Consider the following 27,549-nt stretch of genomic DNA (forward strand, 5'->3'; position numbering starts at 1 on the left):
GCCCCTAGCTGGAGAACCCCCGTACCCGCTTATTCAGTACTACAGATGACCACGGACGCTCGCCGTTGGTCATGCGTAGTACAGATTTTGTTTGGCCCGCACTGCCGCTAGGCGATGACAGGGGTACCCACGCCACAATGTCAATAGCAGATGGACTGCGAGTCAAAATAGAACATGTTGCGTTTTTTTTTTTTGTTTCCCCCCCCCCCCCCCCTCCGCTTGCGGAATACGCAATTTGTTTCTGCAAGTGTGAAGGAAAAGGATTTTACATACCACTGAACGCCCTTTGCTGCGGATTCCGCAATAGATATCCGCCCGTGCGAGACTGGCCCAAATCCCCCTTATTGTCCCAGCAAATAAGGTTAAGACATCGACACAAAAATGGCGATTAGTATCGACAATCGCTGAACAAACGATCGATTATTGTAAAATATGGGTGGAGAACTATCCATATCTCGATATCGACTTTTTTAAAATGCTGTATAAAAATAAAACCGGTCTGGGGTTAATAAAGTAACACATCCTGACGGATCTGAGCGCGATCGCTGCGTTTGTGGGGCTGCGGGCCCTGCATTTTTTCAAGTTGCCGCTGAGGGACCAACGGTTTCCATGGCAACTTGTAAACAATGCAGAGCCTGGTAACGCGAACACAATTGTAATTGCGTTAGATGGGTCTCCTATCTTTTCTATGGGCGCTGCGTTAGACGCTGGACGCACGACATGCTGCGTCTCCTTTTCTGGACGCGACCTTCGTGCGTTCAGCGCAGCCCTCCATCTTTCATTTAGAAGGCATTGCCCACGGCCATCGCGTTAGACACAAGCGTTCAGCGCCTCGTCTAACGCGATAAACAGACGTATGTGGAGGAGGGGCCGAAGACCCCACTATTCTGAGAGTCATTCTGCCTGGAGCAAACCCTATTGGTGACAAAGAGACACCTGACACTATCCAGAAGTTTCTAGAACTTGTTTATAAGTTCATTAGTGCCGCGAGCAAAACTACATCCTGTACAACACAAGGGAAAGAAAGAAGAGCCGGTCATCGGACCGCAAGACAAATCGATATATCGCCTTAAACTATCGGTTACCGATATATCGGACATAGCAATATCCATGACAAGTATCACCAAAGCATCAGCCATATATCCATATTTCGGTTTTCGATGCCCCAGCCTTACCAGCAAATCAGTTTTTACAATTGTGCGTTCGGCCATGGAGTGACGTGAGGAACCGCAGCGGCTCCCTCACCCTTCGCTGCATGGGGGTGCTCTGCAAGGGCGCACAGCCCGGACTGGTGAGGGGCCGGGAGGTCAGCCTCCACCGATTATATCCTAGCAGCACCTATTGTAAGTGACAATTCGAGCTTCCCCCTTAGACTATGCTTCTGTACGCATCAAACACCCTATAACTTCCAGACCATTGGCGCAGATTTTGATTCTGAAGCAGTTGTGAATCCACATCTGATTCTGACCCGTTCGATGCAGAACTTCCGTGCCAAAATCAGCATTTCTGCAACATTTGCGCCACATGTGAACATAGCCTTAGTGTGTTTTGGTAAAAATAAACCTGGCAGGTTTTGCCCATAAATGACTGACGACAAACCGCCAAGCGGTAGACTCAGCGCGGTTTATTGTTTACACAGTATATTACGTCCTGTACTGCCCAGGGGCTGCTGGTCGCATCGTACATGAAAGGACTGTATGGAACTTCCATCTATGCTTAGTACACAAGCAACTATTTGACCACCAGATGGCGCCATTTCACTGGAATATGCAGCTCATATTGTAATAAGGAGGATGATAATAATTAACTCTTGCCTGATTTTTGTAGCAATGCGCCGGTCATGGTTTCCAGTGTTTTGTAGCCTGAAAGAACCCATTGGAAACTATAGGCTTCACATACGAGCGATTTGTAGCGATGGCGCATTGCTACACAATCTCGCTATATTGTAGCCCGTGTGAAAGAGGCCTTATGCTGAACTACTTTTGCTACTGAGGTTTATCATAGAAATATATAGAGTTTGCGAATTTCCATTAGGCCAGATCAGGGGGGTCCTACACCAATTCATAGAGGGTACTGGAGTGGAGACACAATTAAAAGGGATTATCCAATATGGACAACTTCTCTTTCCAATTGCTGGGGGTCCCCACTATCAAGAACGAGTACAAGCTCTTCATCGCTCTTAGAGGCTGCCCACACTGGCTGTTTAATGTACAGGGGTTGGAAGTGTGGCCGGCCCTGATTGTGGATCTCCGGCTCCGCACTGGGAGCAGCATACACTCTTCAGGCCAGAATACACTTGCAAACTCCAAATGTTAAACGGATGGCTCTGAAGACAGTGTGGACGGCCTCTAAAGGTCCCTTCAAACGAATGGAATTATTTTGTAAGCCGCAGCTTAATGAGCAGCAGAATTCCACCCTAAAACCCACAAGTCTACATGCAGAACTGCACACGTCCGAATTCCACTTGTATGAAAGCACCCTAACAATTTGGCACTTTGACCGTCCATGAAAGCAACAACATCGTATGTTTTCAATGAAAACCATTCCAATAAATGGGGCTGAGCTGCAGTACCAGACACAGCCTGTGTCTAAGGGTGGCGCTGTTCTGGCAAATAATTAAATATTTGATTAGATTAAACTTCAATGACGTTTTTTAATATGTCCATTTAAAACTTTTTCTATTAAATATCACTCTGTGTCCTAATGACATCCTGTATCTTTAGGAGGTCAGTTGTGTGACCGCCCCTGATCAGGCACATTGTATAAGGAGCGGCACGCTATTCCATCCATGTCTATATACACTTGGCAACTTCAGTTAGAAAGTAAACTAGAATCAGGTTGGTTATTATAATGTCATGTGACCAACTGCCCTTCATCCACCAGGATGTGACGATGAACAACGACACCCTTCGATGACAGGAGGGAGACGGAAAGTTGTAGAGTGACGCCGCAAGGGACTTGTATATGTTGTGTTATGGGGGCTGCGAGAGAAGTGGATGGGAAGAAGTGTCTGCGTTCATAGACAGCAAGCGGAGACATTTCTGGAACATTCCAGGAGTAACTAATACAGTGTTATGCCAAGTGCACAGGCGGAGGAGGACTTCTAGCCTTGGGAAGGGGGTCATACTTCGCCGCCGCCGCCCCCCCCCCCCCCCCCATCAATAGTTTACAACTGGACAACCACATGTATTATGCTCCATTCACATCCAGAGCTGCATTAAAAATTTTGGCAAGAGGTGCCAGAACGTAGCTTTGTTATTCTAAGGCTAGGGCATCAAGCTATGCAGCCAAAGATGGGAGTGTAGCGTGTGCCATGCCAAGCTAAGAGAGTCAATGTTGTCGCCCGTAAGGTGCTGCAACCAAACAAGTGCAGGCAGTCCAAATCTCGCTAGACCTCTTCCTGGCTTCATGTCCAATTACCCCAAAACACCCCTATTCTGCATCACATTCAGAGAAAAATACGACTTAAATGACCTACATTTCCCACAATGCAATGCAGCGGTCTGCAGTATGGGCGGCTCCTTCAGAAGAGAGCAGCACAGAGCTTTTTACAAAGTAAAACAAAAAAACTGAAATGTAACTTTTAACAATCAGACAGATGATGTCATCCGCCCGCCGCCCCCGCACAGACCCCGCCCCCGCACAGACCCCCCGCCGCTCCGTACAGGAGGGAAGATAAACGACCGATAAAACGAGAATCATAACAGCTGAAATGATCAAATGAGAGACCGAAACTAAAGGAAATCTATCATTAATATGCTGTACAGATTTCACCAACAACTGCAGATGGGGTTGTACATTCTACTACCAGAGGGGGCAGCATTACAGTAGCTGTATTCTTCTACATAGGGGGCGGTCTTATAGTAGTTGTATTCTTCTACATAGGGGGCGGTATTACAGTAGTTGTATCCTTCTACATAGGGGGCAGTATTATAGTAGTTGTATCCTTCTACATAGGAGGCGGTATTACAGTAGTTGTATCCTTCTACATAGGGGGCAGTATTATAGTAGTTGAATCCTTGTTCATAGGGGGCGGTATTATACTAGTTGCATTCTTTTACATAGGGGGTGGTATTATAGTAGTTGTATTCTTGTACGTAGGGGGCGGTATTACAGTAGTTGAATCCTTGTGCATAGGGGGCGGTATTACAGTAGTTGTATTGTACATAGGCGGCGGTATTACAGTAGTTGTATCCTTCTACATAGGGGCCGGTATTACAGTAGTTATATTCTACATACGGAGCAGTATTACAGTAGCTGAATCCTTGTACATAGGGGCGGTATTATAGTAGTTGAATCCTTGTTCATAGGGGGCGGTACTATAGTAGTTGTATTCTTGTACATAGGGGGCAGTATTATAGTAGTTATATTCTTGTACATAGGGAGCAGTATTATAGTAGTTATATTCTTATACATAGGAGGTAGTATTATAGTAGTTGTATTCTTGTACATAGGGGGCGGTATTATGGTAGTTGTATTCTTGTACACAGGGGGCAGTATTATAGTAGTTGTATCCTTTTACATTGGTAGTGGTATTATAGTATATTCTTGTACATAGGGGCGGTATTACAGTAGTTGCATCCATCATAGGGTGCGGTATTACAGTAATTGTATTCTTTTACGTAGGGAGCAGTATTACAGTAGTTGAGTCCTTGTACATAGGAGGCGGTATTATAGTAGTTGTATTTTTGTATATAGGTCAGTATTATAGTAGTTATATTCTTGTACATAGGGGGCAGTATTATAGTAGTTCTATTCTTGTACATAGGGGAACAGTATTATAGTAGTTATAATACTGCCCCCTATGTACAGGAATATAGTAGTTACATTCTCGTACATATGAGCATTAATATAGTAGTTATGTTCTTGTACATAGAAGACAGTATTATAGTAGCTGTATTCTTGTACATACGGGGCAGTATTATAGTAGCTGTATTCTTGTACATTCGGCGTGACATTATAGTAGCTGTATTCTTGTGCATACAATTACTATAATACCGCCCCCCATGTACAAGAATACAACTACTATAATACTGCCCCTATTCTTGTACATAGGGAGCGGTATTATAGTCTACATAGGGGATGTGATGATTCGGCCTGTCCTACCGTATCAGGCGATGCATACAGCCTTGTACATAAGGGGTAACATTATGGTACTTATACACTTGTACATAGGGGGTGGTATTATGGTAGTTCTATTCTTGTACATAGGAGGCAGTATTATAGTAGTTATATTCTTGTACATAGGGGGCAGTATTATAGTAGTTATATTCTTGTACATAGGGGACAGTATTATAGTAGTTATATTCCTGTACATAGGGAGCAGTATTATAGTAGTTATATTCTTGCACATAGAGGGCAGTATTATAGTAGTTATATTCTTGTACATAGGAGGCAGTATTATAGTAGTTATATTCTTGTACATAGGGGGCAGTATTATAGTAGTTATATTCTTGTACATAGGGGGCAGTATTATAGTAGTTATATTCTTGTACATAGGAAGCAGTATTATAGTAGTTATATTCTTGTACATAGGTGCAGTATTATAGTAGTTATATTCTTGTACATAGGAGCAGTATTATTGTAGTTATATTCTTGTACATAGGAGCAGTATTATAGCAGTTATATTCTTGTACATAGGAGCAGTATTATAGTAGTTATATTCTTGTACATAGGGGGCAGTATTATAGTAGTTATATTCTTGTACATAGGGGACAGTATTATAGTAGTTATATTCTTGTACATAGGGGCAGTATTATAGTAGTTATATTCTTGTACATAGGGGGCAGTATTATAGTAGTTATATTCTTGTACATAGGGGCAGTATTATAGTAGTTATATTCTTGTACATAGGGGACAGTATTATAGTAGTTATATTCTTGTACATAGGGGACAGTATTATAGTAGTTATATTCTTGTACATAGGAGCAGTATTATAGTAGTTCTATTCTTGTACATAGGGGAACAGTATTATAGTAGTTATAATACTGCCCCCTATGTACAGGAATATAGTAGTTACATTCTCGTACATATGAGCATTAATATAGTAGTTATGTTCTTGTACATAGAAGACAGTATTATAGTAGCTGTATTCTTGTACATACGGGGCAGTATTATAGTAGCTGTATTCTTGTACATTCGGCGTGACATTATAGTAGCTGTATTCTTGTGCATACAATTACTATAATACCGCCCCCCATGTACAAGAATACAACTACTATAATACTGCCCCTATTCTTGTACATAGGGAGCGGTATTATAGTCTACATAGGGGATGTGATGATTCGGCCTGTCCTACAGTATCAGGCGATGCATACAGCCTTGTACATAAGGGGTAACATTATGGTACTTATACACTTGTACATAGGGGGTGGTATTATGGTAGTTCTATTCTTGTACATAGGAGGCAGTATTATAGTAGTTACATTCTTGTACATAGGAGGCAGTATTATAGTAGTTATATTCTTGTACATAGGGGGCAGTATTATAGTAGTTATATTCTTGTACATAGGGGGCAGTATTATAGTAGTTATATTCTTGTACATAGGAGGCAGTATTATAGTAGTTATATTCTTGTACATAGGGGGCAGTATTATAGTAGTTATATTCTTGTACATAGGAGCAGTATTATAGTAGTTATATTCTTGTACATAGGGGGCAGTATTATAGTAGTCATTCATGTACATAGGGGGCAGTATTATAGTAGTTATATTCTTGTACATAGGGGGCAGTATTATAGTAGTTCTATTCTTGTACATAGGAGCAGTATTATAGTAGTTATTTTCTTGTACATAGGAGGCAGTATTATAGTAGCTATATTCTTGTCCATAGGAAGCAGTATTATAGTAGTTATATTCTTCTACATAGGGGGCAGTTTTATATTACTGTACATAGGGGGCAGTATTATAGTAGTTCTATTCTTGTACATAGGAGCAGTATTATAGTAGTTATTTTCTTGTACGTAGGAGGCAGTATTATAGTTGCTATATTCTTGTACATAGGGGGTAGTATTATAGTAGTTGTATTCTTGTACATAGGGGGCAGTATTATAGTAGATGTATTCTTGTACATAGGGGCAGTTTTATAGTAGTTATATTCCTGTACATAGAGGTCAGTATTATAGTAGATGTATTCTTGTACATAGGGGGCAGTATTATAGTAGATGTATTCTTGTATATAGGAGGCGGTGTTATAGTAGTTCTATTGTATATAGAGGGCAGTATTATAGTAGTTATATTCCTGTACATAGCGGGCAGTATTATAGTAGTTATATTCTTGTACATAGGGGGCAGTATTATAGTAGTTATATTCTTGTACATAGGGGGCAGTATTATAGTAGTTATATTCTTGTACATTGGAGGCAGTTTTATAGTAGTTGTATTCCTGTACATAGGGGGGGGGGCAGTTTTATAGTAGTTGTATTCTTGTACATAGGGGGCAGTATTATAGTAGTTATATTCTTGTACATTGGAGGCAGTTTTATAGTAGTTGTATTCCTGTACATAGGGGGGGGGGCAGTTTTATAGTAGTTGTATTCTTGTACATAGGGGGCAGTATTATAGTAGTTATATTCTTGTACATTGGAGGCAGTTTAATAGTAGTTGTATTCCTGTACATAGGGGGGGCAGTATTATAGTAGTTGTATTCCTGTACATAGGGGCAGTATTATAGTAGTTATATTCTTGTACATAGGGGGCAGTATTATAGTAGTCATTCATGTACATAGGGGGCAGTATTATAGTAGTTATATTCTTGTACATAGGGGGCAGTATTATAGTAGTTCTATTCTTGTACATAGGAGCAGTATTATAGTAGTTATTTTCTTGTACATAGGAGGCAATATTATAGTAGTTGTATTCCTGTACATAGGGGCAGTATTATAGTAGTTATATTCTTGTACATAGGGGGCAGTATTATAGTAGTCATTCATGTACATAGGGGGCAGTATTATAGTAGTTATATTCTTGTACATAGAGGGCAGTATTATAGTAGTTATATTCCTGTACATAGGAGGCAGTGTTATAGTAGTTATATTCTTGTCCATAGGAAGCAGTATTATAGTAGTTATATTCTTCTACATAGGGGGCAGTTTTATATTACTGTACATAGGGGGCAGTATTATAGTAGTTCTATTCTTGTACATAGGAGGCAGTATTATAGTAGTTATATTCTTGTCCATAGGAAGCAGTATTATAGTAGTTATATTCTTCTACATAGGGGGCAGTTTTATATTACTGTACATAGAGGGCAGTATTATAGTAGTTATATTCTTGTACATAGGAGGCAGTATTATAGTAGTTATATTCTTGTACATAGGAGCAGTATTATAGTAGTTATATTCTTGTACATAGGGGGCAGTATTATAGTAGTTATATTCTTGTACATAGGGGGCAGTATTATAGTAGTTGTATTCTTGTACATAGGGGGCAGTATTATAGTAGTTATTTTCTTGTACATAGAGGGCAGTATTATAGTAGTTATATTCTTGTACATAGGAGGCAGTATTATAGTAGTTATATTCTTGTACATAGGGGGCAGTATTATAGTAGTTATATTCTTCTACATAGGGGGCAGTTTTATATTACTGTACATAGGGGGCAGTATTATAGTAGTTCTATTCTTGTACATAGGAGGCAGTATTATAGTAGCTATATTCTTGTCCATAGGAAGCAGTATTATAGTAGTTATATTCTTCTACATAGGGGGCAGTTTTATATTACTGTACATAGAGGGCAGTATTATAGTAGTTATATTCTTGTACATAGGAGGCAGTATTATAGTAGTTATATTCTTGTACATAGGGGGCAGTATTATAGTAGTTGTATTCTTGTACATAGGGGCAGTATTATAGTAGTTCTATTCTTGTACATAGGAGCAGTATTATAGTAGTTATTTTCTTGTACATAGAGGGCAGTATTATAGTAGTTATATTCTTGTACATAGGAGGCAGTATTATAGTAGTTATATTCTTGTACATAGGGGGCAGTATTATAGTAGTTGTATTCTTGTACATAGGGGGCAGTATTATAGTAGATGTATTCTTGTACATAGGGAGCAGTATTATAGTAGTTGTATTGTTGTACATAGGGGCAGTTTTATAGTAGTTATATTCCTGTACATAGAGGTCAGTATTATAGTAGATGTATTCTTGTATATAGGAGGCGGTGTTATAGCAGTTCTATTGTATATAGAGGGCAGTATTATAGTAGTTATATTCCTGTACATAGCGGGCAGTATTATAGTAGTTATATTCTTGTACATAGGGGGCAGTATTATAGTAGTTATATTCCTGTACATAGAGGGCAGTATTATAGTAGTTATATTCCTGTACATAGAGGGCAGTATTATAGTAGTTATATTCCTGTACATATCAGGCAGTTTTATAGTAGTTGTATTCTTGTACATTGGAGGCAGTTTTATAGTAGTTGTATTCCTGTACATAGGGGGCAGTATTATAGTAGTTGTATTCCTGTACATAGGGGGCAGTATTATAGTAGTTATATTCTTGTACATAGGGGGTAGTATTACAGTAGTTATATTTTTGTACATTGGAGGCAGTTTTATAGTAGTTGTATTCCTGTACATAGGAGGCAGTATTATAGTAGTTATATTCTTGTACATAGGAGGCAGTATTATAGTAGTTATATTCTTGTACATAGGAGGCAGTGTTATAGTAGTTCTATTGTATATAGGATGTGGTGTTATTTTTATATTCTTGTCCATAGGTGGCGGTATTATACAATTTATATTTTTGTCCAAAATTTGAATTGTGCAGTTCCTGTGTTATGCCTCCTGGAAATGTCTTAATGAATGGCCCACTTGTTCCTCTGCGCAGTCTGACAAGGTCAGCATTCATTTCTCTGAAGAAATGGTATTGTTAATTTATTCACGCATTTCCTGGAGGAGTAACAGAGGAATGATACAACATAAAAACTGATAAGAGCTCCATTATTATCTTATAGCGAATGCAAGTACTTGATGACAACCCTCTCTGCATACCGGCTTGTTTTTACTGTCCCCCCTCCCCCCTTGCCCCAAAGTCTACAGGTGATGGTGCAGTCTTATAATGATAGATTCCCTTTAATGACATATTATTAATGACTTCATTTAATTAGCATTCATCTCACCAAACATTTGCTTCGTCTTCTTTACAAATCCGTTAAGCAGCACACATTTATAAAACACAGTCTTTATTCCAGTGGTTCTTGGCCGGCTCAGTGTCCGGAGACGCAGCGTCGTTAAGAGTCCGCAGCAGTGTTCGTTAAGAGACGTGGTCCTTGGTGGTTCTGAAGTACTGACCTCCCGCCCCGGGCACAGCACCAGCAGAGGGCCGGGCACTGACCGATAAATCCCCTCTACAGCGGATCATAAACTTTCCTTCTCACCCAAAATATACACAGGACCAATATATACATACGCTAAAGAAAAAGGACCATAAAGGAATGTATACAGGAATGTGCAGCTCGTATACCGCAGGGCGTGTAAACGTTTGCAACTAGGTTGCGGAATAAGTTGGGGCTCTACAAATAAAGATTATTGTATTATTATTGTGGTTTTTTTCCCCAGGGTAACAAAAAAAATAAGGAAAGAAGCAACGTTATAAGTAGTTTAGATTAAAACTGCCCCCCCCGTTTTGCGTATGCAGCTCCTATGCAGTGTGTGACCATGAATAAAGATAAAGGCTGATCTGTCCAATATAGGTGATGAAGAGAGATTAACAGTTTCCAATCCACTGTCTGACGTCTAAAGACATTCTAAATGAAGGCTGTACAGCTTCTGATGTAGGGAAATGTCCGGCAGGGTATTCCTACTGTATATTATGGCCGCTCTGTTGTTGGGGGGCTCTCCAGCATGTCCAATACCGCAGGTGGCGCCATTGTATAATGGCAGAAAAAGAAAGCCCCCTAGGAAACGCTGAATTCAAAATTGGATTGCAAAGGGTTAAAGGGATTTCCAAGACCTTAAAAAAAAAAGTTGAAAGGGCTCAAAAGGAATAAAAATGTAATATCTCAGTGTCCTGTGCTGCCAGCCGGAACCAAGAACAGGCGGTCAGTCATATGCCAGTCATTGCGCACGTAATTACTCACAGGCTTTAATGGCCATAAAAGAATCACCGCTGAAACCTGCAAGCGGGCGAGTGGTCACGTACCCAATGAACGGCATGTGACCACACCGCTCTTCTTTCGTCTTTCATGTGGCGCCACTGGAGCTGCAGCCGCAGGGATAGGGGAAAACCCCTAAAGGTCTTGGAAAACCCCTTTAAAGTAAGGACTAGCTGCAGGATCAGACTACACACAGGGCTTGTTTGTAGTCTGTAACCATGGAGATGAACTGCGGACATAAAGTGGGATTTAAGTTTTTAAAACCACTTGAAAAGTTACTTTGAGAGGCTGAAGTAGTGACCGACTCCTGGACCAGACTACACACAGGGCTTGTTTGTAGTCTGTAACCGTGGTGATGCCTAGGTCTGCACAGAAGCTGGAGACACAAAACGGTAGATTTTAAGACTATTTAAAAAGTAGCTTCATTTCTTTTGATCTTGCTTACACTGGAGCAAAGAAACGACGGCCATGCCTTTAGTCCATTAGCCGTGACTGGGCAGGGTCTTAGGCGGCATAATCTTGCCAATGATGCCAGTTTTATGGGATTCATTTTTGATGCAGTAAAGTGCAGGATTGACTCCTGCCACCACTTTCCATAAGTTAGCATGCACTATAGCACCACCTGTTATTACTCTGAGCATGGCAGCAGGCGATGAGCTTCCACTTCCTGTAATACCATTTTACGGACTACAGACTCTTTAAAGGGGAATGTATCGCCATATATATCTATAGACAAATATACTTGCTTTGTTATCTCTCAGGTCGCCTTGGCATTCTCAGTGTCAGAAGGCGGCTGGAAAGCCAATCCATGAGAGAGAAATCTGAGACACTTGTTATATTAAGTGCGGAGTGTTTCCCTGTAATCACAGTGCGCCAGATTTAAAGGGGTTTGTCCAGGGCGGGGTCCGGCATTTTTTTATATGAGGAAAAGCGCCTCCACCTGGCTTTGGCCATACCTGGTATGACAGCTCCGCCCCACTGAACCTTTTTCTACTCCCGGACAACCCCTTTAAGGGCCTTATCAAAGTGTTTATGTGCAAACTATTAACCGTTATATTTGGTTCTTTTACTTTTCGTAGCTTCGACTTTTCTCATCGTAAGATCCGTTTCCGATATTTCAAGGGCTTTGCCTTTTCTATATAGAATCGGTCTGCATGAAGAGTGAGTCCCTTTGTAAATACATTAAGATTATTTATCTAGTACCGATCCTGAGTTACAGCCTGTATTAATACTTCAGAGCAGAATTCACTACTCTACAGGCTTCAGAGCTGAAATCTCTCACCGTTCTCTGCATCCTGGGAAGTGCTGGCATCTATCCACCAAGGCTCTCCTACATTACGGGAGTTCAGCTGAACTATTAGCAGAGCGCGATAGCAGACTTGCTGACTGTTTCCGATATCTAGCAGAATTGTGAACACAGCTCTGGAGCACAATATAGGATGTAACGCCGGATCGGTCATGCAATGAATTTATAAAAGTAACTTTTTAATGTAGACGCCGACCGTTGAGGAAGCCGTTTTGTGCATCTTGGTGAATCTAGCTAACAGAACGGCTGCTTGCTGCGCTGATAACGAGTAATCCGGACCTCTCTGCGGGGCGACTGATCCATCGGCACCCGGACTTCTGCAACGTTCTTATTGCATATCTTACTTGTGACAGCCGGTTGCGGTATTTGGGGAAGGGAGCGCCGTTTGCGTCCTCCTCCGCAGTCCGTGTCCGAATATTTACACGAGACGAGCCGAACAGCTTGCAGAGTCGTACGCGGCGTCAGGGGCAACACGGGTTGTCGATGACCAGCATCAGATCAAAACCGTACACTTCCAGAAGGTCCATGAGGAAGTTGCGGTCGCCCTGCGGGTCCAGGCCCATGCTGCGGGCATGATCGGCGGTGAGAGTCTTATCTTGGCTGGATGCCACCTCCAGGAGGATCTGGAATATCCTGTTGTTCTGCTCCATGAAGAAGCTGCAGGGCAAACAGAGAAAGCAAATCAAATAAGCGGGTATTACGGCGCTGATCTCCAGGATTTAACCCCTCGCGGTGCACACTTACAGAATGAAGAGGTCCTCCTCACAGGATGAACAGTCCCCGTCGACCTCCTGCGAGTACATCAGCAGCTGCCTGTAAGGAAAGGCAGCAATGAGTGCAACTGAACAATGGTGAAAGCCCCCTCCCCCCCTCTTTTTAGAAGGGTGTGTATACTTTTGCAACCATTTGCCATTGCTCAGATAATAATCACCTTTATGTATTCTGATGCAATTATATCATCAGATGCATCTAAATTAACCAAATGAAACTACTTTGCCATTAAAAAAAATCTTCTCTCGTTTTGTGTACACAGCTACTATGCAGACCTATTGTGTCTCCATGGTTACAGACAAACTGCGGAGTCTGATTCTGTAGCCTTGTTATAGTCTCTCCACCCCAGTCCCTTCTTCTTGCTCCTCTACCAGCAGGTAGAAGAGAACAAGATGACTGCAAGATCAGACTACACATGGGGCTGTTTGTAGTCTGTAACCATGGAGACTCAAAGATCTGCATAGAAGCTGTAGACATTAAACGGTAGATTTTTAAATTAACCTTCTATTGATCAGCGATACAATTTTTATTATTTTTCTCACAGAGGCCACTAAGGGGCAGTAGGCTAGGCCGCCATGTTTCTTCCATCCTCTCTAGAAAAATGTAAGTTAAACAATACATTATACGTCCCCCGAAGTGGTAGCATTACAAGATACAACTTGGCCGGGGAAAAAAAGGCCCCATAGGCTCGGTTGACAATTTTTTTTTTTTTTTTATATATAAATATGTTATAGCTCTTGGAACTTAACGATGTAAACACGAAAAAATTGCCTGGTCATTAAGGAACAATATAGGTCAGTCACCAAGGGGTTAAAACTATCTGCAAACTAAATCAGGAAGTGAAAATTAATGGAAAGTTACATAACGGTAAGTTTACCAGCAAAGAGCCGATTCTCACAATGGAACCTGTTCCATTTCCCCTGCAGTGGCCACTAGAGGGGAAATGTTGTATTACATGTGCCCATTCCTGCAATACCTGGACCGCCCGGGTCTGCCGCTCATTAATGGTTCCACCTTCTTGCTCACAGAAGGGAGTGTTTAGGATGTGGATGGAAAGGGTCATCAGCATGAGACCATCCTTTTAAAGTGGTCTCCTTTAAAGTAGTTAGCACCTATCCACTAGCGGTCATATCTGCACCGACCCCAAGAATTGAGCCCCGGCGCATCTTGAGATGTGTGCAGAGGATAATGCACAGTCGTACCTCCATTCCATTCACTGGGACCGGTAAGCGATGGCCATCTCCAGCAATGCCACAGAAGTGAATGGAGCAGAGGTGCCCATCCTCCACTGCCCACACGTCGGGATGTGCTGGAGCTCAATTCTGGGACCCCCACCGATCAGCAAGGTAGCTCCTATCCTGTGGCTAAAGGGTAGCTCGATGTGATCAGACAACCCCTTTAAGCCCATCAGCAGATAACCTAGTGGCATCAAGTAATGTCATGTCCAGTCGTATGCCACCTGGTTAGACCAGTTCACGACCATCATAAAGGGGAACTCCACCTCATACATCTAATGACTAGTCACCCTCACACCAGGGAGGTCATTGGGTTTCCTCAATGTGCCCAAGTCCCTTCTGTGCAGGCACAACCCTTCCATGCCCACGGTAATCAGAAGATGAGGTTTCCTGGTGACTTTCCCCTTTAAATACAACCAGTATCCCATTTCTAGAAGAGCAGTAGTCACCGCTGATCGTTAAGCCGGCGGTATTTCTCCTTGTCCGCGCCGTTGACCCTCAGCAGGGGCTGGAGATGTTCCAAGTGAGTCTTCACATTTTGGTTGTCTACATAGACATCATAGAGATCCTGCTTCTGCTCAAAGATCTTCTCCGTCGTACCTGCGTACAAGCGATATGAATAAGGGGTTAACCAGACAGAATGAGGTACGAAGTCCAGTCCAAGACTGAAGAAGAGCCAACTGCACTAGCATATCCTGAGATGATGAGTCTAAGGGGGTTGTGCCTATTTACCAACGAGTCTATGGAGGAGAAGCCTCCATTCAGCAGTCAAGGTGAGGTCGCCCAATAAACTATTAGGATGTAACAGAAGCTCATCTTCTACATGAGCAGCCATTTTGATTAAAGGGGTTGTTCCAGGTTAGTAAAGCGTGTTTGGAGGAAAGCAGCCATGTTTTTCTGACCCTGGCCAACTCCTTTAACAGAGACAGATAGATGAACTTTAAGAGCTGACATGGAGGTTGTCCCATGAGGCCCACCCCAGTTCATATGTTCTACTGGGGAATATGGTGATCAAGGAGTTGGGCCCCCTGCACAAGACACCATGTAGGACTCATTTCAATAGAGACCATGTAATACCTCAGCTCTCCTGCAGTGGCTGAATTATGGGAAATTTACAGCTTCCCCTGGTGACAGCAGCTGAACGCTTAAAACCTACAGCAATCGGTCGATCGCCAATGGGACCTCATTTAGAGAAGGGATCCATATGGGACCCCCTTAACTCCTCGGCACCCTCACTGACAGCTAGGCTTCCCCTGTAATAATGGGGATCAGTTAGAATAATAATCCGCAATTTTAACCTCTTATGAATGGCGATTAATGTTGAGATCGGCATGTACGAGGCTAACTGAAGGAGGGTGCTCCCTCTGTGACATCATTAGCCCTCTGCCATTTTATGACGGAGGGTCAATAGGTTGTCATGGCAACACGATGCCAGTCAATGGTGTTCAGGTATGCCATTGCTTTTTCTGGACAGGAATAGTGAGAATACACTGCAGTACAGAATTACTGCAGTGTACTGTCTGAGCAATCTTGAGATCATACATTCTAGTCCCCTACAGGGACATAAAAAAAATTACATTTAAAAATAGTTTAGAAAAAAATGCACACCAAATTAAAAGAAATAAAAACCAACATAATACATTTTGCGGACTTTTCCCCGTTTTTTGTTTAACCCTTTCCAATCCATTTATTTTTTCTCATCCATTCTCCCCAGCTCCAAATAAATTGGAGCTGGGGAGAATGGATGAGAAAAAATACGTTTTCCCTTCACCCCCCTGATCTGACAGTTCAGGAGGGTGCAGGTGGTCACTACACCGTGGGGGGGGAATGTGGAAGTATTACTTCCGCATTCTCCCTTCAGCCTACCGGCCCAGCGATCATGTAACAGCTGGGGGTGAGGTGACATCGGCGGTCACATGATCGCCGGCCGGAATCTCCGTGCATTACATAGCGCTAATTGAGCGCTATGTAATGTGTAAAGGAGAAGGCAGAAAGAGTTTTTAACCCTTTCTGCCTTCTCCTCGGGGGTCCTCGATGAGGACCAGTGCAGGTGTGCATCTGCATCCGATGTGTCTGACGATCGGGTGCAGATGCACTCCTGCACTGTAGTGTTGGGCCTGTCCTGACATCGGAGCTGTGGAGGAAAATGATGATGTCGGGGCACGCCCAACATTGGATTGGAAAGGGTTAAAAAAACACCATTAAAAAAAAAGAAACAAACAAAAAAAGGAGCCGAAAAGCTTTGCTCATTTCACGTCCTAAAAACTGTGAAAGTGATCAAAAAAGTCATATACACCCCAAAGTGGCATTAATAAAAACTACAGCTCGTCATGCAAAAAAAACAAACCCTCACAGAGCTCCGTCCATGGAAAAACACAGAGGGCTCTGGGTCTTTGAACACGACAATGCAAAAAAAATAAAAAATAGTGTTATTACTGCGCACAAGTGGAAAAGCCTAAAATGTTGCTGACCTCATAATCGTAACGACTTACAGAAAAAAAGTAATTATGTCATTATATCGCATGTATATAATGCCCTAAAAAAAGGACTAAAAACTTGCAGAATTGATGTCTTTTTTCTCTGCCCTCCCAAAAAACGTATAAAAAAGTTACACAATACATAAAATGTACCCCAAAATGGTACCAATAAGGACTACAGCTCCCCATTTAACGAACAAGCCCTCATACGGCTGTGACGGCGAAAAAATTAAAAAGTTGCGGCTTTTGAAAAGTGGAGATGAAAATCCCCCAAAACTTGTTGTGTCCTTAAAGGGTTGATCAGAGGAAACGCCCTCACTTAGTACCGTACAGGTTCATTAAAGGGGTTGTCCCGCGCCGAAACGGGTTTTTCTTTTTTTCAATAGCCCCCCCGTTTGGCGCGAGACAAACCCGATGCAGGGGTAAAAAAAAACAAAAAAACGGATAGTACTTACCCGAATCCCGGCGCTGCGGCGACTTCTTACTTACCTTGCTAAGATGGCCGCCGGGATCTTCACCCACGGTGGACCGCAGGTCTTCTCCCATGGTGCACCATGGGCTCTGTGCGTTCCATTGCCGATTCCAGCCTCCTGATTGGCTGGAATCGGCACGCGTGACGGGGCGGAGCTACGAGGAGCAGCTCTCCGGCACGAGCGGCCCCATTCAGAAGGGAGAAGACCGGACTGCGCAAGCGCGTCTAATCGGGAGATTAGACGCTGAAATTAGACGGAGCCATGGAGACGAGGACGCTAGCAACGGAGCAGGTAAGTGAATAACTTCTGTATGGCTCATAATTAATGCACGATGTACATTACAAAGTGCATTAATATGGCCATACAGAAGTGTATACCCCCACTTGCTTTCGCGGGACAACCCCTTTAAGAGCGGACGCTCTTTAATTCATCCCCCCTTCTGCAGTACTTACAGGCCACGTAGGAAACCTCATCATCGAGGGTCTCAATGTCAGCCACATTTACATAGAAGAAAGGCTTGGACTCCGGAGCGGTGGCGCCAACCCCGGGCAGAGTGACGTTGGCGAGACAGCAGCAACAGTAAACTGCGGGAGAAGAAAAAAAAAAAGTTATACAAAAAGTTACTGACCACAATAGAAGTGCAAGTCGTGTGCTAGGGACTTCTATAGGAGTTCTCACTAGGAGGACTATAGTGATCATCGGGTTCAAAGTCTCCTCTGAAGACCTGCTAGCCACCAGGTAGATGACGCCAGCCGGAAGGATCAGCGGCAAAAAATCTGAAGCTCCGTTGTGCCACGAGGAAACATCCTACAAATACTGCAACGTCCCATTTTAACATTTAGAGGGGTTACCCCACCAGAAACATTTATCACCTACCCATAGGATAGCTGCTAAATGTATGATCCCTGGGGGTCTGACCTTTGGGACCCTAAGGATAACGAGAACAGCGTACCGTTCCCTCGGCAGAATGGAGCGGCGGTGCACAAGCCTACCCACCACTCCAGTCACCGTCGATCACCCATGGTCCAGTAGAGCCAAATGGAGCAGTGATAACATATGCATACCACCGCCATTGTGGTGGTCCCTGTAGGTCCTAGGAGGTCAGACCCCCAAGAGATCAAGCATTTATCACCAATTCTGTAGGCGGACGATAAGTGTGTTTGGTAGGATAATGCCATGACCGGTCATGGCTTGTATTGTAGTTTGGCTCCATTGAAGTCAATAGAGCTAAGCTGCAATACCAGATATAACCTGTGGACAAAGGTGGCGCTGTTCTTGGGAGAAAGTAACTAGGTCTTTCTAATCCTAGATAACTTTAATTAAGGAAACAACATTAGACGAATGAATATATCAAGAAAAATATAATAAGTTACCTCTGTAGCAGACGACACCTACAGGCGGGGGCGAGAAGATCAGGATGCGCTTCCGTAGCAGCGCAAACTTCCAGAGGACGAAGATCTGCTCCCCGAAAAATTTAATGAACTGGGACATACAGCCGGCAGGGTGCGTGATCTACGAGAGAGACGACAAATGGGATCCATGCTAACGCATAGAACGGGCAGCATAATGAAAACGTGGCCGCTGCGACCCGCGACATTCTGCACTGCCGGTAGCCACACGTGCAAAATAAAGCAGAGGGTTTTTTGTTTTTCCAGTGAGGCATCGGCATGAAGATTTGTTTTTGCGGGACAATTTGTATTTTCCAGCGGTGCCATAAAATGTATGGAGAGACTTAAAGAAATTCTACGTGGGGAGAAATTGAAAGGAACAACTGACAACTGCGCCATTATGGGAGGGGGGGGGGTGATATGTTATGTTTATTATTTTCATTAGTACGATTACTGCAAAACCAAATGTATATTTTTTTATGTAGTGCTGCTTAAAAATAAGATACCCGTAAAAAAAAAAAAAAAAAAGTGATTGTCGACATTTTTTGACCCCCATAACTTTTTACGTTTTTGGATTGTTTAGGGGCTTTTTTACTTTAGGGAAGCGACCAGTAATTTTGCCCGTATCAAATCTTGTATCCAAGCTAGAGGCAGTACAACAGGTTACTAGAGCCTCCATACCCACCTGTATCACATCTTGTATCTAAGCTAGAGGCGGTACAACAGGGTACTAGAGCCTCCATGCCTCCCGTATCACATCTTGTATCCAAGCTAGAGGCGGTACAACAGGGTTCTAGAGCCTCCATGCCCACCTGTATCACATCTTGTATCTAAGCTAGAGGTGGTACAACAGGGTACTAGAGCCTCCATGCCCACCCATATCACATCTTGTATCCAAGCTAGAGGTGGTACAACAGGTTACTAGAGCCTCCATACCCACCTGTATCACATCTTGTATCTAAGCTAGAGGCGGTACAACAGGGTACTAGAGCCTCCATGCCTCCCGTATCACATCTTGTATCCAAGCTAGAGGCGGTACAACAGGGTTCTAGAGCCTCCATGCCCACCTGTATCACATCTTGTATCTAAGCTAGAGGTGGTACAACAGGGTACTAGAGCCTCCATGCCTGCCTGTATCACATCTTGTATCCAAGCTAGAGGAGGTACAACAGGGTACTAGAGCCTCCATGCCCTCCGTATCACATCTTGTATCCAAGCTAGAGGTGGTACAACAGGGAACTAGAGCCTCCCTACAAGGGGTCAGTTTTCTACAATAAATCCCCCTTTTGCTCCGATATTGTAATCACCATTTCCATCACAGAGAGGAAGTTTCATTTGATTCCAACGACTTCTTCTTGGGGGGGGGGGGGGGGGTTGGTTTTCACAATGAGTGCGCTATGGACTGTGGATGTCTGCATGGGGCAGTGAGACACATATTGCCACATATATGACTGACAGGAAGAGATTAACCAAGACCAGACGGGGACTTCCGATTGCTATGAAGATATATAAGAGAATGAGTCTGCTCAGAGTATTGGGGCCGTTCTACAAGCAGCAGTGACGATGACGGCCGCCATGTTGCCCACCCTTTATGTGGGCCGATGCAAAATCCATGCAGTTTGAATAACTGTTTGTGTGTAGAGTCATCAGACGCAAAACACACGGGGGGGGGATGTGCGGGTATTAACACTTTTTTGGGCTGAACAAAAGATGTGATCTGCCAACAAACTAGTGTTGCCCGTTCGTCAGCTGACACCAATGGCGGGGTCCGGTTATCGACCCGTGGAAAACGGTACAAAGAAAAAGGATTCCCTTCCAATTAGAATGTTTTCAGACCTTCATCTCCGGGTACAGGTGCTTGTGGATAGAGGACAGCCAGTGCACACTTGGCTGGCAGGACTGGGGGGTGACGCCAGCAGGTAAGACCCCCTTCTTATCTTCATAAAAGGCCTCCAGAGGTGTGTAGTGGCCGGGGAGCTCCAGCTGATGCCTGCAACATATGAAGTAAGGACCAGTGAAAGACGGACAGAATCTAGAATACAGATTAGAAAGAGGAGAAAGAAAACAGATTTTTCTCCAGTGTAATCAGGTGAAATCTAGTGTAATAAAGTAAACTCTCCACTAAATGTCACCAGTCTAACCCAGGAAGAAGTAATTATGTGATCGTAAGACCGCTGTTACTTATAATTAGGGGCTCTATAGTGACGGACTCTGTTCCACTGGATTGGTTCATAGCCAATGTGCTACCGATATTCAAAAGGGGGGCGAAAAGAGACCCTGGAAACTACAGGCCGGTAAGTCTGACTTCTATTGTGGGTAAAATGTATGAAGGATTTCTAAGGGATGCGATCCTGGAGGACCTCACGGATAATGGCTGTATAACTTCGTATCAGCGGGTCTATGAGAGATCGCTCCTGTCAAACCAATCTGATGAGCTTCTACGAGGAGGTAAGTTCTAGACTGGACCAGGAGTCACTAGATCTTGTGTATCTGGACTTTTTCTAAAGCCTTTGATACTGTGCTACCTAAGAGGTTGGTATATACAATTAGATTGGAGTCAGAAGGAAATTTTTTCTCTAAAAAGAAGGAAAATTAGCTTCTACCTCGTTGTTTTTTATTCTTGCCTTCCTCTGGATCAACATTAGGGAGTAATAGGCTGATCTGGGTGGACGGGGGGCTTTTTTCAAGCTTGCACACTATGTTTCTATATATGTTAGACTGGATACCACTGGAGCAAATTAATTCACCTGACAGCAAGCAGAGATCTTGAAACTGATGAGGATCTGAAGCTTTGTTTGAAGGACCCCTATGAAGGAGTTTCTAACTATCCACAGGATAAGCGTCTAATCGGTGGCGGGGGTCCGACTGCTGGAACCCCTCCGATCACGGGGGTTGTGTGCATGCGGGATGCCACTCATCTCATCAGCAGACCCATAGAGATAAATGAAGGGACGGTCTGCATACTGAACACACATGGGGGACACAGGACCCTTGTTCCTGTGATCCCGGAGGGTCCCAGAGGTCCGACTCCCACCGATCAGGCAAAATCTTGGGTTACCGCCTTTAAATCTGTTTTTCACTAGATGCGACATTTGCAGCAGTAAATAAATGTAAATGCTATAATTGGCGCCGGACGGATATTTTTATCGTACGCGGCGATCAATACTGCAGAGGGGACAGCGTTGGGAGTGTGACCTTCTGAAGTCCAGGAATAATCAGAGACGAGGCGTTCCATCCGTTCCTGCAGTACAAAAGGGTGGAAGAATAACTCCCAGCGCGTTCACACCGAGGCGATTTACTGGGGATTGTCTGCAGCTGAAAAATTCCGCGTCCAACCGGGCGTATTAGGCCTTATGTCCACGGGGAATCCGCAGCGGGTCCCTCCTGCCCCGCGAACACGAGGCCTAAAATCAGAATAAACTCGCCTGCTCCGGACGATGCGGTTCTTCCTTCCTTCGCAGCCGGATCTTCTTTCTTCGGCCTGGCGGATGTGCTCGGCACGCCAGCGGCGCGCTGGGCACATCCGCCGGGCCGAAGAAAGAAGATCCAGCCGCGAAGAAGGGAAGAACCGCATCGTCCGGAGCAGGTGAGTTTATTTCTGGAACGGGTCTCCTGCGGATCCAGACGGCTTCCATAGAAGCCTGCAGGAGCCGTCCCCACGGGAGACCCGCACGAAAATGGAGCATGTCACATTTCTTTCCCCGCACGCCGATCCGCACCTGACAGGAAAAATGACATCCGCAGGTATTTAACTACCTGCAGGTGTCCAATGCATCCCTATGGGGCGCGGATCCGCGTGCGGGAGAAACGCTGCGGATTGTAACCCCGCGGACATGAGGCCTCACGGCGCAGATTTTGGGGCGGATTTTTTCAGCTGTGGAAAATCTGCATCAAATCTGCCAAATCAGTGTTTTTGGTCCGCAGATCCGCACGAGGATTTAGGTTTTTGCATCAAGTGACTTCTTAATACGGACACGCGTCAGATTCCGCACGCAGGTTTTGCCCACTTCAAGGGTTAAATCCACGCCTGTATCGGCCTCAAAAACCACAGCAAATAGGCGTGGATTTAGATCTTTCGGCTGAGCGCACAGGACGGAAATCCCGCAAAATGTCCGCAGCGGGATCGCACGGAAATTCTGCAAGATTTCTGCAGCTTGAAGACCCGCGGGATTTGGCGCAGGTTTTCAAGCGGCTTATTCCGCTGCGGCCAGCTCTCACCATAGAGAGGAGAGAGACCACCGTGGAAACAGCGATACAACTGACATGTCGCGGATTTGATGTCGTGGACCCTGCGCATTAAGGGTGCGTTCACATGGGGGGGGGGGGGGCGCATCTCAGTACGTGAATACACGTCGCTGTGGGGTTGTGGTGTTGCAGCGTTTCCACATCAAGCCGGCCACAATTCATAGTTCACTTGGTTAATCTTGAGGCGGGCTCAGGGTCTAATCCGTGTTCAATGTATTTGAATGGAAAACCGCGCCAAAGTTTACAAATCCACTTCATAAAAAAAAAATGTTAAAAAAAAGAGAGGTGGACGGTCACTTCTTTACTACGGAATCTGAGCAGAGATCTGCGGGTGGATCCGCCCACTGAATGACGGCTCCATGATGGATAGCGCCCCCTCAGGTGATCTTTCCACAGTGAAACCGATCTTGGAAAAATCTGCGCCATATAAACGTCAGCGGAGGTTCCACATGGAATGTCGCCGTGTGACGGGCCTTCCAGCGCCGCAGTCGGTATCAGGACTCCTTGAGGACTCTTACCGGACTTGATTCTCCAGGAAGTGCATGTAGCGATACAGCAGCGTGTACGACGGCGACAGGATCCCCACCGACTTCATCCGTGCGCCTCGCTCCAGCTCGCTCTCCACCGGCATGTTGGCAAAACACGCCAGGCCGAAGAAGCCGCCTTTACGAAAGTAACTAGAAATAAACAGACAAGAAACGGCACTTTGCTAATTGATTTTAAACTGCCGACCGACCGCAGCGACCAATCACAGCACGGCGCTCAGGAAACGAAAGCCCCGAAAAAAAAGAAGGAAGGAAGGCTGCCCTCCTATTCTGGAGCGCTGCAGCCCGATGCCCGGCGTGCAGAACCCAGAAGAAGTGGCGGGCGAGTGGTCGCTTGCGGCTCATTGGCTTCAGCGGCAGTTCTCCTATAGCTTGTGAGTGGGCTCGTGCACAGTGAATGGCATGTGACCACCCGCAGCTTCTCCCCGGGTCCGTGTGGCGGGCACCGGAGCGCCAGCGCTGGACGGAAGTCCGCCAAGATAGCAGAGGATACAATTTTTTTTTTTTTTTATTTCAGAAGATTTTAGGATAACCTGCTGGTCGGTGGGGGGCTCGCTGCTGAGACCCCCAACAGTCTGTTCTCCTGTCACTGTGCGGGTCGCTTCGTCCCCCACCGTCATGGTAGCAGCTCCCTTCATTGCATTGCGGCGGCGGAAATACCCAAGCGTCTGCCGCTCTGCGATCTCCCAATGACAGTGAATGGACCGCTAGTGCGCTTGTGCCACCGGCGCTCCATCCAGTCTCCTCCTCCCTGGGGGGTGCAGTAACCCGCAGAGGAGAGGAAGGGGGACCCGCGGTGAGACCCCTGTGGGCCAGCAGGTCCTGTGGACAGGGGATTACTTGTAACCTTCGTACAACCCCTTTAAGGCTGTAAAACATCTTCTTCATATCCCAGGAAACCCTTTAAGATTACTTGGACATATAAGCCGCGCGGCTGCAGACAGCGGTGAACACGAATGACTGATGTCAGCCAGCTTTCACAGAGCGCCTCGGGCATAGAGTATATATCTGCACTGCTATATACTTCTAGCCCCTCGCTGCTGGCGCCAGTGTCAGTCTGCACTGTAAAGCTGACATTCTATTCCAGAACCAAGAAGCTCAGGATGAACAGAACGCTCTGCGGGGGTTCCTCCTCTTCTATATAGAGGTAATCACAAATTGTCGCAGCTACTTACATGAAGTCTGACTGGACCCGGTGCGAGCCGCTGGCCATGGATTTAAACTCCACTCCTTCCAAGTCGATGTCTTGAGGCAAACACCACTCCACCATGTTACCTGGAGACAAGAGAGACAGGAGTATAATAGTGAGTGCAGCTCTGGAGTATAATACAGGATGTAACTCAGGATCAGTACAGGATAAGTAATGTATGTACACAGTGACTCCACCAGCAGAATAGTGAGTGCAGCTCTGGAGTATAATACCAGGTGTAACTCAGGATCAGTACAGGATAAGTAATGTATGTACACAGTGACTCCACCAGCAGAATAGTGAGTGCAGCTCTGCAGTACAATACATGATGTAACGCAGGATCAGTACAGGATAAGCAATGTATGTACACAGTGACTCCACCAGCAGAATAGTGAGTGCAGCTCTGGAGTATAATACCAGGTGTAACTCAGGATCAGTACAGGATAAGTAATGTATGTACACAGTGACTCCACCAGCAGAATAGTGAGTGCAGCTCTGCAGTACAATACATGATGTAACGCAGGATCAGTACAGGATAAGCAATGTATGTACACAGTGACTCCACCAGCAGAATAGTGAGAGCAGCTCTGCAGTATAATACAGGATGTAACTCAGGATAAGTAATGTATGTACACAGTGACTCCACCAGCAGAATAGTGAGTGCAGCTCTGGAGTATAATACAGGATGTAACTCAGGATCAGTACAGGATAAGTAATGTATGTACACAGTGACTCTACCAGCAGAATAGTGAGTGCAGCTCTGGGATATAATACAGGGTGTAACTCAGGATCAGTACAGGATAAGTAATGTATGTACACAGTGACTCCACCAGCAGAATAGTGAGTGCAGCTCTGGAGTATAATACAGGATGTAACTCAGGATCAGTACAGGATAAGTAATGTATGTACATAGTGACTCCACCAGCAGAATAGTGAGTGCAGCTCTGGAGTATAATACAGGATGTAACTCAGGAGCAGTACAGGATAAGTAATGTATGTACACAGTGACTCCACCAGCAGAATAGTGAGTGCAGCTCTGGAGTATAATACAGGATGTAACTCAGGATCAGTACAGGATAAGTAATGTATGTACATAGTGACTCCACCAGCAGAATAGTGAGTGCAGCTCTGGAGTATAAACAGGATGTAACTCAGGATCAGTACAGGATAAGTAATGTATGTACACAGTGACTCCACCAGCAGAATAGTGAGTGCAGCTCTGGAGTATAATACAGGATGTAACTCAGGAGCAGTACAGGATAAGTAATGTATGTACACAGTGACTCCACCAGCAGAATAGTGAGTGCAGCTCTGGAGTATAATACAGGATGTAACTCAGGATCAGTACAGGATAAGTAATGTATGTACATAGTGACTCCACCAGCAGAATAGTGAGTGCAGCTCTGGAGTATAATACAGGATGTAACTCAGGAGCAGTACAGGATAAGTAATGTATGTACACAGTGACTCAACTTAACAAATAGATTTCCTCTACAGATAAACTGTACAATATTGTCCAACAGCGGAAATACGACTGGCCGTAGATATGAGGCACTTTTCAATGTTTATCACGATTCTCAGCAGTAATCAACGGCGTTCTGACAACTAACCAGTTAGCTTCTGATTAGTGCCAATGTTAGGGAAACTGTAACCACGAGCAGCAATAACTGCCCAATGGTCATATAATACCACCATATAATAATAATAATAATAATAATAATCTTTATTTGTATAGCGCCAACATATTCCGCAGCGCTTACATAGACGGGGGATACAGAAAGACAAAAGTACAAACATTACAGAACCACGGTTACATAGTAAACAGTTGATAGAGACAATAGGGGTGCGGGTCCTGCTCCAACGAGCTTATATACTACAAGTAATGGGGTGATACAGAAGGTAAAGGGGCTGGAGATGTGCAGGTATGGAGAGGTGGAGAGTGAGGGATGCTATACACATAGACAATGGTCAGACATTTAGCCGTGTGATGGCAGAATCGGTATGACTGCAGGAGCGGTTTATGATGGCTAGCAGGGATTCCAGTCAGTAGGTCAGGGAGCATGTTATCAGGCGGAGTACAGAGAGGTTTTTTTAGGGAATTCGGTATGCCTCCCTGAAGAGGTGCGTTTTTAGAGCACGCCTGAAGTTCTGCGATTGCCCAGGTAGCCTTTGGTAGTGCGTTCCAGAGGACCGGTGCTGCTCTGGAGAAGTCTTGGAGGCGGGAATGAGAAGTTCGAATTAAAGGGGCGCACAGTCTAGTTTCGTTAGCTGAGCGGAGAGCCCGGGCTGGGTGATGGATTGAGATGAGGGAGGCAATATAGGGTGGCGCTGCACTGTGGAGGGCTTTGTGGATGAAGGTAGCGAGTTTAAATTGAATTCTGTATTTAACGGGCAGCCAGTGCAGTGACCGGCACAGGGCAGAGGCGTCCGAGGAGCGGCTGGACAGTATGATAAGCCTGGCTGCCGCATTCAGGATGGATTGGAGGGGGTAGAGTCTGGAGCAGGGGAGGCCGATCAGCAACGAGTTGCAATAATCGAGCCGGGAGTGGATGAGGGCAACAGGAGGGGAGGTCGAGCCAGCAAAGCAGACTCTGAATGAGCGGTCAGATAGGTAGGAAGAAAACAAGGAGAGAGCAGTATCCTTTAGGCCAATGGAGCGTAGCATACTGAGGAGGAGTTTGTGGTCAACAGTGTCAAATGCTGCGGAGAGGTCGAGGAGGATCAGTAGGGAGTAATCGCCCCTCGATTTGGCTGACAGTAGGTCGTTTGATACCCTTGTAAGAGCAGTTTCTGTTGAGTGTTTGGGTTGGAAGCCAGA

At 44.7% G+C, this 27,549-nt stretch overlaps 1 protein-coding gene across 1 annotated transcript in view; it reads right to left on the reverse strand.

Annotated features, from left to right (window-relative positions):
• Window positions 1-10,089: 10,089 nt before the first annotated feature.
• DENND11 (DENN domain containing 11) overlaps window positions 10,090-27,549 on the reverse strand; it is a 31,499-nt gene continuing 14,039 nt past the window's right edge. Inside the window, exons 2-9 of the mRNA XM_066590280.1 lie at window positions 24,718-24,817; window positions 23,516-23,674; window positions 20,589-20,742; window positions 18,738-18,876; window positions 17,817-17,948; window positions 14,864-15,014; window positions 13,153-13,221; window positions 10,090-13,065 (exon numbers count right to left, since the gene is read on the reverse strand). Coding sequence (XP_066446377.1) covers window positions 12,870-13,065; window positions 13,153-13,221; window positions 14,864-15,014; window positions 17,817-17,948; window positions 18,738-18,876; window positions 20,589-20,742; window positions 23,516-23,674; window positions 24,718-24,817 — 1,100 coding nt within the window. The 3' untranslated portion in view covers window positions 10,090-12,869. The remainder of the gene's footprint in view (window positions 13,066-13,152; window positions 13,222-14,863; window positions 15,015-17,816; window positions 17,949-18,737; window positions 18,877-20,588; window positions 20,743-23,515; window positions 23,675-24,717; window positions 24,818-27,549) is intronic.

The sequence above is a fragment of the Eleutherodactylus coqui genome, chromosome 2, assembly GCF_035609145.1.
Source record: "Eleutherodactylus coqui strain aEleCoq1 chromosome 2, aEleCoq1.hap1, whole genome shotgun sequence".
NCBI lineage: Eukaryota > Metazoa > Chordata > Amphibia > Anura > Eleutherodactylidae > Eleutherodactylus > Eleutherodactylus coqui.